This window comes from Nicotiana tabacum, chromosome 23 (genome assembly GCF_000715075.1).
Source record: "Nicotiana tabacum cultivar K326 chromosome 23, ASM71507v2, whole genome shotgun sequence".
Lineage (NCBI taxonomy): Eukaryota > Viridiplantae > Streptophyta > Magnoliopsida > Solanales > Solanaceae > Nicotiana > Nicotiana tabacum.
In genome coordinates this window covers 97,251,957-97,269,233 of record NC_134102.1, presented here as the reverse complement: position 1 = coordinate 97,269,233, position 17,277 = coordinate 97,251,957, and the positions used below count along the sequence as shown (strand labels likewise).

At 37.8% G+C, this 17,277-nt stretch overlaps 1 protein-coding gene across 1 annotated transcript; it reads right to left on the bottom strand.

Moving 5' to 3' along the window:
• Positions 1-160: 160 nt before the first annotated feature.
• Positions 161-15,852, bottom strand: LOC107760277 (calcineurin-binding protein 1). Its single transcript, XM_075246252.1, is given in 20 exon segments — positions 161-640; positions 733-808; positions 1,525-2,022; positions 2,024-2,189; positions 3,132-3,361; positions 3,969-4,149; positions 6,543-6,931; positions 7,544-7,736; positions 7,809-7,966; positions 8,348-8,503; positions 8,636-8,846; positions 8,947-9,182; positions 9,342-10,049; positions 10,175-10,384; positions 12,059-13,866; positions 14,025-14,236; positions 14,741-14,781; positions 14,916-15,035; positions 15,524-15,598; positions 15,714-15,852. Coding segments are annotated over 20 exon segments (6,060 nt in total). The 5' UTR covers positions 15,717-15,852; the 3' UTR covers positions 161-251.
• Between the last annotated feature and the right edge of the window lie 1,425 nt (positions 15,853-17,277).

Below are 17,277 nucleotides of genomic sequence, written 5' to 3'. Positions count from 1 at the left end.
TTTTTTTTTGTGTGTGTGTGTGTGAGTGAGGGAGAGTGAGCGAGGGTCATGCTCAGCACGAGCTGTGGGAATAGGTAGAGTAGCGATACAAGGGGGAAAACCTATATTTATATCCCCTTTGACACCAAAAACAGTAGAAAAAAGAAAGAAACGAGAGCTCTTCAAGAAAAGAAGGAACTGCTTACATACAATAATAGACCAGTCACGACGCAAAATTGCAGAACAGATTGATTAGAACAGGTTGTACAACATCAAATGTTTTCAGGTTTCGCATCATTCTGCATATTCAATTTCTTGCTCTCAGCAACAGGATTGTTTTGATGTAAATGCGGAGCAGCCGATAAAACCTTCTGGCCCTGATCAGCAGATACAGCTTTTGGACAAGTAGTGCTTACAGATTCAGACAAAGATATGGATGTCATGTTGAAACCACTCTCTCCTTCAGGTAGAGATGTCGATAATGCATTCATTGTGCCCCCCGTTTGGGATAAAGAGGCACCACTTGCCTTCTCAGTTTCTGGCAAACTGGGAGGTTTAACCTTTTGTGATCCATCGGTTTCAGAAGATGGTGCATTGCCCGAATTTGATAATAGGGAAACATCTGGTTCAGAGCTTTTACTCGTTCCATCTTTTCCTCCACCTACAACATAGAGTTACAGATCAGCTTGGAGAGGAAACAAAGATGTATGCACTACTTGACATTGATAAGGATAAATGAAACTAGTTTATCACCTATATTGGAAGCTGTGGCAGGAGATGCATTTGCACTTGAAGGCAACGAGCTTCCAGTTCCTTTTTTTATCCTTGACTGCATGGAATTCAGCATTTAAAATTCATCAGTTGTGAAATGACCATCTATCTTATTTTTCCTTTTCATTTCCTTCTTGACCTTTTTTTACATGCTCTTAATAGCCAAGCAAAAAACAAAAAACAAAAGACATCTTGAACTAGCACGAGGGAGTTCTAGAAACAGAGTATCATAAGCTAAACGCAAAATAGAATTATGTTACAGGCTTTGGATATGTTCCCTATAGGAAAGTGTGTAAGTATCAGGTACCTGAACCTGTAAAGCTTTACTGATTCCAAATATAGTTCAGAGAAAGGCCACTAGGTAGCCCTACCCTGTCAGCCTTAGACAGCCAGGTCAAAGCAAATAAGGGATCCATTTAACAAAGAATAGAGATTAAAAAGGAGAAAATATTGAATTGAAGGAGCCACATCTTTCTACAGTTTATGTAATTTGGGAGGTAAGGGGAAAAGGGAAATCAAGAGGTAAGAAAAAAACCAATTTGGCTATAAGGTTAGGTAAGCGAAAAGTATTCCCTGCTGTTCGAGTTTAGACCACAATGCATAAGAGGATGTTACAGCAGAGCACCTCAAGTGTGCAGCTCTATTCACTACACTTCTAAATCAGCAGTGATATCGTATGTCAAGGTCTTAGATTTATTGGTGATTGATGACTCACACTCACCTGAGCGCGCTAGAAATTAAACTAGACTAATTCGACAAGGATGGATGTAATACCTTGGAATTTTCTTCACAATACTTAATAGCAGCTGAGACATTTGTGCAATGGCCATGCAGAAGTGTGTAGGCCCACAAAAGTAGCTTCCGTGAAGTGTTCATATCGAGTATGTCAACTGCATCTATCCCAGGTTGGATATATGTTTCCGTAGCAAATTGAGATGGCACCATATAAAGGTTTACACCTGATGGGAGCAATGCACAAAAAGTGTCCTTATAAAAATTATAGCAACACCTAAGCAACATAGAAGCAGTTTCCATATCTTCATCTGCAACTCTCTTTACTATTACATTTTTTATCTTAGACAATGAAGGGTTCCACTTCCTCTCAAGATCCTTCAAATGATTCATGTCCTCAAAAGATGAACTCCATAGTTCATCCAGTTGGAGATCAACACAAAGCAGTTGTGAATTCTCTAATCCATTAGCTGGCGAATTTGGAACTTGCACTTCACTAGAGAGTCTTGAATGCAAAGGTGTTATTAAGGCCATGCTAATTAACAAGTGACCGACACCAAGCAGCAGAAACATGCTTATGAACTTTTGCGCAGTTACTATTCGACAGCTTTGGGTTCTTCAAACGCTTGCGTATCTTCTCATTTATTCCTTCAAGCGCTTCAACTTTGATATTTTGCTCTAAAGACTGGATATATCGATAAAGATATCTGCAAGGAATGTTAAAATGGTATCTGTATAAGCATACTGCTTTGAGTTTAAGCAAACAGTGGACTTCATAGCTTCAAGGAATTTGAGGTATTCCACAAATGCTCATGGTATCATTTCTATTGTTCAAAGCCTGGTTAGGACTCATATGAATAAACAACAGAGACACTTCTGGGACACACTGGAAAATTCATACATTCCCAAAAGTGAAATATATAAAGTACTTGATGCAAGGACAATATCTTGATAGTACATGCAATTTTAATGAGAATATTGAGCAACTAACACATGTATAAGTGCTCACTCTATCCAGATTGTTATCAAATTACATCTATTTCTTGTAGTTCCTATTTGTGCACCAATACTTTTCTTCTTTTTTTTTAAGAAGAGCAAGTTGTGCACCACCACATTTTATAGGAACAAAATTATACAATATTTTGATAATCCAAAAATCATTCATTGCATATCACACCAAGATGGTGTCAGTACAAGAGGTAAACAATAAATATCCAAACAAATCCTTCTAACTAATGTCTCTTTTTTTTTTGAAATGATAACAGGTTTCATTGATATATAGATAAATCTCAGCGCCAAGATAGTGCTGAGAGAAAAGGTCCCTAGTTACAAGACCTAATGTCTCTTTTACATCAAAAACCCAAATAAAACAAAATATCATGTTTGATACTAGAACAAAATTATACCTGAACATAGTTCTTAGATAAGAGAGCAATTATTTCCTTATACCTTTGTTATTTTGCTCAGCTTACAATTGGTGTAGATCAATATTGAGACTACAAAAGAGATGGGAAAAATCCTTCTTTTTTATTACTATAGAGATGGAAAACAAATTTTTTCGATTGCAAATGTAAGCAAGCTGGAAACCACAGAAAAACTTCAAGTTAGTACAGCACACATAAAGTTGGGGTCACTTCAAAAGAACTTACCCAAATAAACAGCTCTCCGTCAACTCTGAGCTCTTTATTTCTGGTAAGCCACAAATATCAGACCACATGGCTACCTGTTCCATGAACAGAGAGAACATTTTCTCCAGATGATGCTCACTAGAGTTGCTAGCAGCACAAGACATATGGTCAGTTTGATGTATAGATGAAATTAATGCCTTTAAGTATCGTCCAAGAGCAACTGGAATGAGATCTTCAAGGCATAAGGAGAACTGGATGAAAAATATATATATGTTAGGCAAGGGAGTTTTCATTAAATAAGAAATAGAGGTATAACTAAATTTACAACAGTGGTTGAGTTAATTAAATCAAAAAGAACGGCCAGAGCTTTAGGTTCCATGTTAGTATCCAACAGAACAGGCAACGACGAGAGAATTGAAAGAAAGGAGGGTCTAAATTGGTTATAATAAAATAGAAAGTTTAATCAGATGATCTATAACATAAAATAAATGTTCTTCCAGACGCTTTTTATTTTTTTTCCTGCATTATTTTTCCATGGTATTATACAAGTAAAACAACTCTCTCTGTATTTTCTACTGACTGTTATTCCAACTTGTAAATCTCTAAGATATGGCATGAGGAATGCTTTCCTATAAATAATAAAACTGAGCATTTGTGTCAGAAAGTTTAGCTATTAGAAATGCTTTCTTATAGATAAATAAAATAAAGCAACCTCAAAGGGGCTTTGCTAATATGCAACCTCAGAAAGGGGTGACGCGATAAGGTGTATAAAGAAGAATATTTTTTTTTTCATTAGGCTAATCATTAATGCTGCTAATCATTGTGAACAAAGTATGCATCCAATTCATATGGCAGTACCCTCTTATCTGTCCTAAGACAGAAATAAGCCCGATCAAGGGTACATATGTCTCCTGTCTCCTCCAGCAGTTTTAAATAGAATAATATGTACTTGCGGATGCAAGTAATGAACTTCCGAGAACTTTCTGCCAAGTTAACTTCTAGGGCTCTCCTGTTCCCTGAGCAACCTTGGGTTCTGCGCCTGCAATATGAATATTAAAAACATTGATCTGCATGGCTTAACTCATTGAAATTATTAACATTCTGAATCAGATAACGAGGCAAGAAATGTGGCTCCAATACTGACCAGGTAATGGACCTCAAAAGAGATTCATCTAGGAACATGATTATAATTGACTTTGCCCCTCGTTACCAAGTTCACCAGGTTCAATAAATAAAATGTTTCCATTACTGTATCATTTGATGATTACAACAACCTAAAAACCTCACATTTCCTAACAAACATAGGCATTCATCAATTTGAACATCAGTTCCAGTCGGTCACATTTCCCTAAGTTGTGATAGTGACATATCTTTCTCTCCTACTTGTGAGTGATATAACCTATTCTTGAGAGTCGCAACAAACTAACTTCTGCAATTGCTTACTCACCACGCCCAACAATTTGCAAAAATTGTGACATACATCTAAAGGGTCAAATCAATAGACTCAGTCCCAGCTACGCCATACGTAACTCAATCCTAGTGTACGACAATACAAAGTGTGACCAATGAACTTTGTATGTCAGTCAACAAAACTGTAGGAGATCTTACAAAATGGCTTCCGTTTCAAGATCTTACTAGGAGGCAGTGGCATGGGCATCTTTGTCTCTTGATGGATGCTTACAAAAGATTACGTAGTGAAACAATATTTTAGTGGCTTGGGATGCTTCAGGTGAGATAAATATTTCTTGAACACATCTTTGGTGGAAGCATCCGCGGAGTAGGGAGGTTGAGCATGCAAAGTATATGTTGTCTAAAGTGTCAAACCGAGAAGATCCCCTACAGCTTATCCACTTCCCATTTACAAACAGTCACGGGAAGAGATGTCTCCACTCTAGATCTGTGCATGTACTTTATGGTCTACATTGATGATATAATTATCAGAGGTGATGAAGAGGGAATTACCAAGTTGAAGCATCATTTTTTTTCCAGCACTTTCAGACCAAGGACCCTGGACAGTAGATACTTCCTAGGTATGAGGTTGCTCAATCCAGATCAGGCATTTCTTGAAATTCTTAATAAGACAAGAATGATAGACTTTAGGCTCATTGATACTCTGTGGATCCGAATGTTAAGCTTCTACTAGGTTACGGGGAGCCTCTTAGTGATCCTGGAAGATATAGGAGGTTGATCGGCAAGTAAATGACCTCACTGTAACTCGGCTTGACATTGTTTTCCCAGTGAGAGTCATAAGTCAATTCCTGGATTTTCCTAGTGATAGTAACTGAGAATGAATTTGTTTGTATCCTTCGATACATAAAATATGCTCCAGAGAAAAGACTACTCTACGAAGATAGAGGACATGAGCATATTGCTGGATATACTAGAGGACAGATTGGGCAGACATATGATCTCCCTCCCGATACTGCATTCTGGTTGGGAGAAATCTATTTGTCTTGGAAAAGTAAGAACACAACGTAATTGCAAGATCAAGCATAGAAGCAGAATTATCGGGCTACGGCAGTGGCTATATGTGAACTCACACGGATCAAGTAACTGCTAACAGAACTACAATTAGGAGGGATTGACCAAATTGAACTTATGTGTGATAATCAGGCTACACTTTATATTGCATCAAATCCAGTGTTTCATGATAGGACCAAGCACATAGAAATTGATTGTCATTTCGTCATAGAAAAGATAATCTCAGGAGACATTGTCATAAAGTTCATGAAGTCAAATGATCAACTTGCAGATATAAACATCAAGTCCCTTAACTTTCTCAAAAAAAGGTATATATTATGTAGCAGGCTTGATACATACCATTTGTATGTGCCAACTTGAGGGGAGTATTAGGGTCTTGTAAAATAGTAACATATCAATCCAAAATCAAGTAGATTGCTTTATTTCCTGTAGTTATGTAATTTTGATTTTCATTCTTTCTTGGAACATGTAGACTTCACTATCTAAACCCCCAATAGCTTGAGGGAATAATCAAGCAATGTTGTTTTCTCAATCTTCTCTTGTTTGTTTCATTTCTCTCAATGTGTGTTTTGGAATGATTTGCGAGAAAGGAACAATAGAAAAAGAAACCTGTATGGACATTCAAGGCTCTTTTTACTTCCATTTATATATTATTATTTTTTTGGGAAAGAAACTATCTTATTATATTATATATACACTTGGATGGATCTTTGGAATCTCAGGGTTGATCTTTCCAATAGCTTGTGTAGATGGGATGGCAACCCTTTTATACCATATACTAAAGCTGACAACGCCTTGGTGTGATATTCAACACCAAGATTTTGATTCAATTAAATAAAAGGGCCTTCCCTAAATAAAGAGAGAACAATCTAGGAGGAATCAGAAAATGTCGTCAACGTGCCTCCTCGATGTGCTAAATGATAGGACAGAGAAGAAAATAGAAATGCATACCTTCCCTTTTTAACCATACTGTCAATCTCCCACATGTTTATTGTGAATGAAGAACGAGCCGACTTAAAGCAGAAAGAAAGTTCCTCCTTTGCCTTCCCTAGATCCATCTTCCCACCTCTTCGATATAGGCCTTGAGCAAGCATATATCTAGCCTTATGAAAATGTTTCAGGTCCCCTTCCACACATATTTCAAGGGCAGAAAGACAATCATTGTAAAGCATCTGCCACACCCCTTCAAAATGTGAATCCCCTTTTACATCATTTACAAAGTAAGCATCGGGAGTTCTATCCTCGGAGCACGTTGATTCTGAAATTGATGGGCAAACCTTACTGAGGATATCCATCACAGTATCCTGAGTCGATTCATTGAAACAGTGCGCAGCAACAACCTAAAATGCATCCGGGCACTAATTAAGTCAACAATTGTACTCCTACCACATGGAAAATGACCACTTGAAAAAGGTAACTATTTCCAAGTCTGGCCAGAGAAGGGGCATGCAGATTAAAAGTATTCAGAAGTAAGCATTAGTTTAGACATGCAGTCCTTCCTGTCCCAGATGCAATTGTCAGGGTATGTTTTGGGAACTCTTCGGTGATGAGCTATGAAGAAAAAAAGAAAACGACGCACATGCTGCTGAAATTCATGAACCTATATAGGTTGCTGATTAGAGAAGAGCGTTATATAATACACAAAGCTGAACTCTAAGCAGGCTATGCTTAGAATAATCTAGTGAAACATATTTCTGTTGCGCTTGTATATATATTTTGAAATGTGGCTTTGCTGTGTATGTCTCTCGAAATTTTACATACAACTGGAGATAGATTAGATCTATGAACAAATAGATTAGATCTATGAACAACGAAAAGAGCTAAAACTAAATTAGCTATCTTCACGGCTGTCAATACACACCTGTTCGTGTCATAGTTAGCTTACATGTATAACTGTCACAATAAAAGAGGAAACAGAAAGGAGCTAAAGCAAGTTTCAGAAAAGCACCAACCTTCAAGGCCTCCTCATCTTGTTTCCTACATGTGCAAAGTAACTTCAACCGTGAAGCATGCATCCTATAGAAAGAATCTGCAGCAGATGGATTCAAAGCAATAGCTTTAGCATAGAATGAAAATGACATCTCATGTGAGTATCCAAGCTTCTCGGAGAGTTTTCCCAGATAGAATGCATGCGACCAATCCTCCCTGAAATTGCAGGCTAAGGTTACATTAGATGAAGAAATAATCAAGGGAAAAAGAGTCACCAAACAGACTTACTTGTGTGCAAAGGCCTTCTGAAAGTGTCTCATTGAGTTTTGACAGAACATCATCCATGCTGAATCTTTGGACGGCAAAACAGATCTTTGATCATAGATTGGTACTACATTCTGAAGACCATCATAATATACTAATGCCAATAACTCATGTATCTCAGCCTGAAAGAAGCAGGAACAATCATATGTAGACTGTGAGAACGAAATGCACTAACACACTCTTAGCTCCAACATTAACTTTTTTTATAACGTAAGGTAATTATTATTAAATAAAAACTGGCAGAAGTTAATCAACATAGTCAAATGCCAAGCAAACTGAAAATTGTTAACACCTAAGTAAACATTCAAATCATTCTATATGTTTGACAGGAGTCAGGACCGCCAACCAAACAAGAAAGAAAAAGAAACCTTGATACATGAAACTCGTGTAACATCGGAAGATTCAAACTCCAACAACGGGTCTGTCCTTGATTACTCCTAGGATGGCAATAAGATCTAACAAAAGCAAAACCTTCACCCACAAGTTATCAGAGTGAAGCAAACCTGTTGATCTGCTGTTTTGGCTAAAGCTAAAGTCATCAACAAACATCGTCTGCTCCTTCTGCGACTTGCCTCAACTCTCTCAGATAAAACAGCATTTTTCCTCCATACCAGAACATTTATTTGCTTGCTTCCATCATTTAGCAGCAAGTCTACCTCCTGCGTACCCAAAAGATGTTCAAAAAACAAAGAGATTAAGAAACTACGACGCCCACGAACTCCCCACAGTATAAAACTGCCTTCAGTTAGGGAATATATAGCCGCAACAGATAGACTGCAGAACAATCTCACCTCATCATATATATTTACAAGTTTCTGCCAACTCTCCAAGCGTAGGAGATTGTAAATTAAATCATATTTGATGAGATTTGCATTTTGCTGCACAAATTCCTCCCCTTCTTTTGTCAGAACAAAGCCAGCCCATTTATCAGTTGCATTCATTTCTTCGGACTGAGCAAGAAGATAATACAAGTTGCTATAAACTTCCAGGTATGGCTCAGAACTGCAAACAACCAATGACAAATATCTGTTTGAGTCCATAGTTCAAAGTACTAGTAAATTCATTTGTTCCAAAATGCTGATCCCATAACTAACATATTTACCTTCCTTTTGATGATGCTTTCTGTTGTTTGAGGCTTCCGGGATCTGATAATAATATCTTTGTCATGGATTCCAAAAAGCCACTGGATCCTGCTTCCTCAGAGAGTTTGTCTTCATACATTTCAGGACCATCTAAGAACTTGTCTATTGCATTTCCAGCTAAAACATCATCTGGTGGTTGTGGAAAGTGCTTTCGTATAGCTCTAAGGACTCTTCGGAGTTTAATGAGCCCCGTTTTCTGAAAAAAAGCAAAATTGAGAGTTTTAAAATCATATATTATGCCTAGAGAGGAAAATATAACTATATATAACTGAAATAATACTTCTCGCGGAATAAGGAATTGGAGGAAGAGGTTTGATAAGTAGGATTTGATAAAGAGAAGACACGTAGCACTTACAGAAGAAGCTTTTGCATAGGGAAGTATATACTGAAAAACGTCAGCACACTGTTCCTTAGTTTGGTAATCACCCCGGCTTGTATTCTTATGCGCAGCTAAATCATCTTCATAAGATGCATCAGACCTTAGATTCAATCCATACAGACAGTAAAAGCACTGATCCAAAGCATTATCAATGGCAACTTCAAGCTCCTCCTTTTCATCTTCACTTAGCTCGGTTCCATCTTCGACCAATTGATCCTTTGATTTCTCCGATCTAGGGTACAAACCATCAGAGACATCACCAATACTCTTACTTTTCTCCCCTTTAGTTTTCTCAACCTCCAGAGCTTTACTGGCAGAAATGGCTTCTGCACTAATCCTCTCAACAGCATCTTTATCTGAAGCAGTAGCTTCATCTCTATCTATCTGACCTGTCACATTTAGGTTGTCCAAATTCGATACATTTGATAACACTTTGATGTTGCTTCCATGAGAAAGTTGCTCAGATTTCCCTACATTATTATCATGAGAAGACTGTTCGTCACGCTGAGACATTTCAAATTCCTTGCAGACAGAGTGAAAGTTAGATTTCAGTTTCATATCCAAGTTCAAGAGGTGCTTTATTGCAAGTTTTAGAAATGTTCCTTCTTCCTCTTCACCAGTTGCATTTGCACAGCAGACACCAAACTCAGCAAGCATGTCATGGATTGCCACGATCAACTCTGTCTGGCATGATAAGGTTAAAGAAATCAGCTTGTTTCTAATGAAAGATTAAGATAGAGTTAGCAAACACTGATGTTACAGCTGAAAGTCAACGGTCTAAACCCTCTAAAGAAAGAAAGATGTCTCACTTGAGCTTTTATAGGAACATTTGGGATCAAGTGTTGGAGTTTACAGAATGCAATAGCTGCATCTACAAAGTACGAGCTTTCTCTCTGTTCTCTATGATCTGAAATTCCTGGGCCAGAAAATTTCTTACAAGAATATGTGTTGGCAATGTTACACATAAACATCAGCAGCGACGATTGAATATCACTAATGACAGTCATTGGAACACCACTCTGCAAGGGAAAGATGTATCAAATTCTGCAACCTTAGCACAAAACTTATTTATCAAAAGAATACACAGCAAAAACTAAATAGATGTCTGGTGATCATTGCTCATTAACTAAATAAAAGTTAATCATTTCTTGGAAAACCAAAATGTGAAGCATCAGTTACATTTCATCTAATATTTGTCAACAAGAACATGGACCTTAATTGTCTATATGGCTGAAGTTCAGGATGAGAAAGTGCAAAAAGTCAGGTCAGATGAGAAGCATCCATCTCTAAAGGAACGCGATTTTAAATGGAGAGAGCAAGGAAATCACCAAAAACTAAAAAAAAGGACAAAAGGTGGCAAGTCCTTAGAACTAGAGTTGGAAGAAATTGCATAACAGAACAAGTCATTCTTATTTAAACTTCTCACTTTCTTTTCCTAGTTGGACAAAGGATTTTGACCAAATGAAATCCATGACAGATTTTCATATTGGCATACTCTACCTTCCCAATCTTACAATAAGCATCATAACCATACAACTACGGCTGACTATCTAGTATGGAAAGCCAAACTATGAAAAAGAGGATAAAGTTGAACAAACAAGCAATATATGAGTAAAGTTGGTCAAAAGAATGCTTTGAGCTTTTGTAGTAATATTTGGGATCAAATGTTGAAGTTAACAGAATGCATTATCTGCATCTTCAAACTATCAATTTCTCTTTGTTTACTTTGTTCTGAAGTTCCAGGTCCAGATAGCTCTTAGAAATCTAGGTTTTAGCATTATTAAACATAAGCATCACTGGAAAAGGTCGTCACTACAATAATAATTATAAGCACAATGCGTAATGCTCCAATCTTCTAGTAGAATTACTTGACAACTAAATAACCAACAAGTAGTGGATAAAGTTGCAAAGATCAATGTTATACTAAACACTCTCAGCATAATTCACAAACCTGAAGACCATAACAGCATTAAACAAACCAAACCTTGCATATTACGAGATTGAATTCTAGAAATCCCTAAACCTTCACCAAAAGTATTGTTCTCTAGGCAGTTACACCAGTTCAAGCTTTAAAAGTAAGCTAAAGGCAGCAAGTAAATGTTCAACTACATGTGGAGTGGTGCAGACAACATTTCAAAATCAGTATTACATGTTTTTCTAGTGCCCCCAATATGTGAGGTAACACCCCTAGCTCATTGACAGTGAGGAACTTGTCGCAAGCTAGACTTTTGAATTCTCTATCTTCTCTCTCTCTCTCTCTCTTTTGTGTGTGTGTGGGGGGGGGGGGGGGTGTTCCAGGTTGAAATCAGGAAAAGCCAATGGGCACATTCATTTCAATACTTCCCATAAAAAGTTCACTCTATGGGGAATCTTAGTAGTCCAATCGTTGGCTACCTAAACTTTCACTTCGCTGGTGAGGGTTCGATTCCCCATCTTGTAATCCCCTCCCCCATTTCCTCTTCCCCTCCCCCTATGTATAATTAAAAAAAGGGTTCATTCTCTGTATGTTTGGTCTAAGATTCTTTACTTGAATGCAGGGTTTTTCCCCATCACATCAAAAAAAAATTATCATTCTTCTCAATATTGATAGTGATATAGCATCTTTTATAAAAATAAAAAAAAATTAAAGATCAACGCATCTGCAACAATGAAGAAAAGACGCCCCAAAAACTCTTAAGATAAAACTGACATACAGAGCTTTCAGAAGGGTTACTGATGCTCTTTATCCTTGACGCACACTGAGATATTGCCTTCACTTCTTGAGCAACCAAGTTACAGAGGTCACTTGGGATTTCTTTTGACTCTGAGTCAGAGACAGATAACATTTTTGAATCTTTCATCTGGTTAGAAAGCTGATATTCTTCCTCACTAGCAGCAGTAATGAGCACCTGCAACTTCCTTTTATGGCAATTTAAATAGACCTCAATGTCCAATGGCTCCGTCTCCTCACATCCTTTTATTAAAATATCTAAGGCAGACAGTTCAATTGAAGTTAGCCCTCTCTCTGTATGATTGGTGACACGTAATGATTCAGCACGGACCTCTTTTGAGGAAAAGAGAAGAGGAGCAAGTGTCTTTACACACTCAGAGTGCAGATTTTTATCAACTAACTGATGGATACCATCCTTCATTAGAAAATCAACGTCCAGTAGATGAATCTCATGGAGGATTCTATCGACAGTCAGCCTCTTATACGATTTTAAGTGGGACAATGAAACGAAGTCATTTTTGCTTTCCTTATTTGTCAAAAGCTCCATTGAAATAGAGAACTCTTCTCGAGCTCTCGCTTTGTCACCATCTGATATAGACAATTGCCCACTTAACCAAAAAAAGCGAACCCAAAACCCATGATTTTTACTAATTTGAGGATATCCACTATGACCATTATTCTGACAATGCGCCCTCGTTGAAGAGCTTTCTTTCCTGCCAATAATGTGGAATGGATAGTCCAAAGCGACGCATTCAATTATTTTGCATAGATGATATGAAGCCTCTGACATCAAGCTAGACTTCTTTGAAGTGTCAGAAGAACATACACCAAAATCATAATATAACTCAGCAAGAAACAAATTGCACTCAGGAGTTCTCTCCTGGCCCCAAAACCTTATCATCTTCTCCAGATCTAAAAATTTAGACATGCCATCCTGATACAAAATGCCTCGGTTGGCAACTTCTTCCAGGAGCATGTGACCCAAGTGGTAAGCACCATGATTTCTTGTCGATTTCAGGACAAATTCAACAACATCATCACACTCTGTATCCGGTGAATTAGGAAGATCCTCAGCTTTGTCTGCAAATCCTGTTTGATTCACAAGATAGGGTCCTAGAAATTGCATTACAACTTTAGCAAGGTCCCTGTTGGTCTCAAAATCTAATTCTTCTTTGTCTGGTTTACGACTCCTGAGCCTTTCCAGGCGGCTGCTTCGTCTTTCTTGAGGTTGTTCTCCACAAATACTTGATTGTTTTTCTCTACCAGCACTACCTTTCTCAGACTTGTAATCCACAACGCAAATGCTTTCAGCAGCTGCGGAGACATAAGTAGTTTTCCTTTCTGAAGGATCCCTAGATTTTCCTGGTATGTTAGACAATTTAGTGCTTACTGTAACATCACCAGATATGTTTTTCCCTAGTCCAAGTTCAGAACTAGATTCAATTGATGGATGTAAAATTTTCAAGAATTCACTGGCAAGAGCTGTCCAGGAAACATCTGGAAGGCAGAACTCCAAACTTTGCTTCAACTTTTTGGAAACAAGTTTCTCATCAAGGTCATCACCTGCAGCTTTTCTCTTCTCTGGGAATTTCAGCCGCGTATGTTTAGGTTCTAGATTGTCTATCCCTCGTGGGGCAAATGGAATTGGTTCAGACTCTTCAATAGTTCTTTTAACAAGCAAAGCTCGAGAATGGGAAGGCCAATGTCTTAGAATTAGATCAGCGACTGAAAGGCAGGCAACCTCATCACCTATAGCAATAAGCACTTCTAAAAGTTTTTCCATGCAATTCCCTGCATATTATTCAAGAAGAAGCAGCGGATGAAGGAATAATAAGATTACCTCTGCCATAAGGTGAATATGTTGGCTCTTTTAACATTCAAAATCATGTAACAGGAAAAGCTTATTTAAGGAAGCTTATAAGAACTTAAACATGATATAAAATGCTCACAGTTATTGGGACTACAATATAACCCTTGTTCAAATGCCCAGCGGGAAATGCTCAACGATCCCATTGAGCATGCTAAAGTTCCCAGCTTATTCCAGACAACAGCATCCTTATTATCAATCTCTACAGATTGAAGATAGCATTGCAAAGCATCTTTGTAGTAAGGAGCACCTTGTTGTAGAAAAACATTGGCAAGATTCTTCAGTGCCAAAAATCTGCAGAAATGTGAATGAGTACAGTTACCCAGCATCAGAAATATATGTTTATACAAATATTGACAATTAGAAGTGGAGAAGGGTTGGGGGTGGGCCCATTATCCACCGAGTTACGAACCGTGCACCACTATTCCTTGGGGATTTCTCGGTTATCAAAACAAAAAAGAAATTGTGAATTAGTAGTCAATTATTTGAGGCTTTTATAGGGCAACTATCTTAGTTTATTAACATCCACAATCAACCATGAAAATGATTTTATTTGGAGGATTGAAGGCCATAATTGAATCTTAAAGCGAACATAGAGGGTAAGAGCAATAAATGCGCTTTAGTTTTAAATGCATGGGAAAATTAAATGGGAAAATGTTCTATAGACAGATAGAAGATATGGTAGTCCACTTGCTATTCTAGACTATTAGAGAAGTAGTAGCCAAGAACAAGCAAGACAAGAATTACAATACAATTGGAACCAATAGTTCAAGTGAGAAGTTAGGCCTGAAAACACACCTGAGCTGCAAAAGATGACCATCACTAGAATTACTATCCACCTAGAATGTCAACAAGGAAAAAAAAAAGAATAAAATAATCATCAGCAAAGTTATATTACCTTATAAAAAAAAAAATCATCAGTACGGATGTAGCAGAAAAGATGGTGATTTTAAGGTAACCATCAGCATTTTACCTGAGAGTTTGCGACCAAAGGATCCTTTAACACAGCCTCCAAAAGCTCACGAGCTTTTTTATAGTCTTTAGCTTCCAGTTTCAAAAGTCCTTCATGGTAAGCTTGTGATAAATGAAATTCCTGGAAAAACCAAGTTATCATAAATCCATTGTAAAAAGACAAAAATCGAAATAACGCCATGCTTACTCTTCATCACAGTAACATAATAAAAGTTCGTAACAAAAAAAATCATCCATATAAGAAACAAGTGATCACAATATTGCATGCATAGTAGATAGAATCGCCAACTTTTTAAGGAAAATGGAAAAAGAAAAAAGAGAGATGCGTTATAATCAACTAAAAATTTAGTAGAAAAAACTTTTTCCTTTTAGATCTTAAGCTTGCAAAATTAGGGTACTTTAACACAAGGTGCTCTTTACTATTAATTCTTGAATCTCAACAACTAAGCAGACTATTTTTTGCTGCATTCTAAGGACTAATATTTGTTTCTTACAGAGAAGTCCCCTTTAATCTCAGACACCAATTGCACCACCAACAACATGTGTAAATTACACACACACACACACACAAAAAAAGAGACAAAAAAAAAAACTTGAGCTGAAGTTTACCTGGGCTTCTTTGGTTGGGGCTAAAGGTTCCCATTGGCTTTTTGAGTCTGTATCATTGATAGCTGCAATTGAAAACTGAAACCCCAAATTTTGAAAAAGCAAAAAAAGAATCAGAGAGACACAGTTGAGATGATCATAAATATACTGCGAGAAGTTAAAAATATTTGAATTTTATTACGCTCTAGCTTACCATTGTAGCAAACAACTATGAGCCGAGTTGAACTCTAACGGATTTTCTCCATTCAAGAAATTGGGCGGGCGAACTTTTCTGTTAATAATTTTAGCAGTTTTCAGTGTTAAATCCTTCGTTCTTTGTGTGTCGAATTGTTTTCTGTTCTTGAATGTTTGCTAAATCGTTGTTTTGCCCCCAAAGTTTGGGTAAAATACGACAATCGTCCTGGAAAGATTTGGAAATTTAAATTGAATTACCCTTAAGTAAAGCCTCTTACATTTCCCAACTTTTGATGGAAAAAACAGCATTTTTTTGTGGTAAAAGCTTACATGTATTTATAATAAATAAGTTTACTGAAATTTCACTTGTATAGATTTCGGATTTCAGGACACTATTTGCAGCAGTTCAAACTCCAGAATATTTTTTGAATTTTGTGTGGTTATTTTCAACTATTTTATTGTATTTTTATGTTATGATTATTTTTAATTACTTTGCAATATATTTCAATTAGCCATCCTAAGAGTGACTACTACTATATCATTTTTACTTTATTCTATTGCGATATGATTATTATTTAAAGAGTCAAAAACTTTTATTCTTGTATGATATTTTTTAAATAGAATATTCAACCCGAGTAATCTTAATAATTCATGGAATTCCCTTTCTCACCAATGACAAAATATTCGAGGTCCCAAAGACACCAAAAACGTAAAACCTGAGTTTGCAAAATCATTTTTGCAGGAACTCAAAACAAACGCACTTGTGTTTCTTTATTCATTGATACCTAACACACTTAAAGTGAGTCAAGAGTCTACTGAAAACAGTATCTCGATCTTCATAAGGTAGAAGTAAGATATACATACACACCATCCTCTCCACACTCTTGTAGGATTACATTGGGTGTGTTGTTGTATCTAACACACCCAAACTCTTCTAGAGTTAATTTCACAGCAGAATTAAGTACAGCATAATGTCACGGGCCCAAATCCTTACATTGGGTAGCGACACCTGCTCGCCCGTGCGGCGCCCGCAGTTCCCCTCGCTACAGGCCAGCCTTCTTCCTGTCCCAGGATTTCTCACGTTTGATCCTGTGCCTGTCGGAGGGACTCGCCCGTAGGCTCGCCCCAACTTGTGCCGCCCGTAAGATGCCTAGGCCCTTGGCCCTAGACATGTCGTGGCGCTCCATCTTAGGATCACAATCCATGCGTGCCCTGGGGATTGGCTTAGGACATGTCTTGTCCCTCGCCAGGACTGAGCATCGCTCCCGCGTGCACAACCCAATCCTCAAGCTTGACACTCGCCTAGTGCATCTGCGACTAGTTCGTGCCTCGCCCGAGTAAGGCAACCTTTAGCCCTTGGCCATTATCATGCGCCTCTTTCGTGCCATGCCCATACATAGCCCTCTTGCAGCACGCTTCCATTCCGAAGTAGTGCAGTGTCGCCCACACCTGCACCTTTAGGCCAACGGACCCTTGCTTGCATGGTTGAACCAAAGCCATGCTCACAAGTCGACACATGATGCCCCTATGACAGGTGCATCAAGTATCCAATCGGCATGGAGGTCTCGTTCCAACATTCGGCA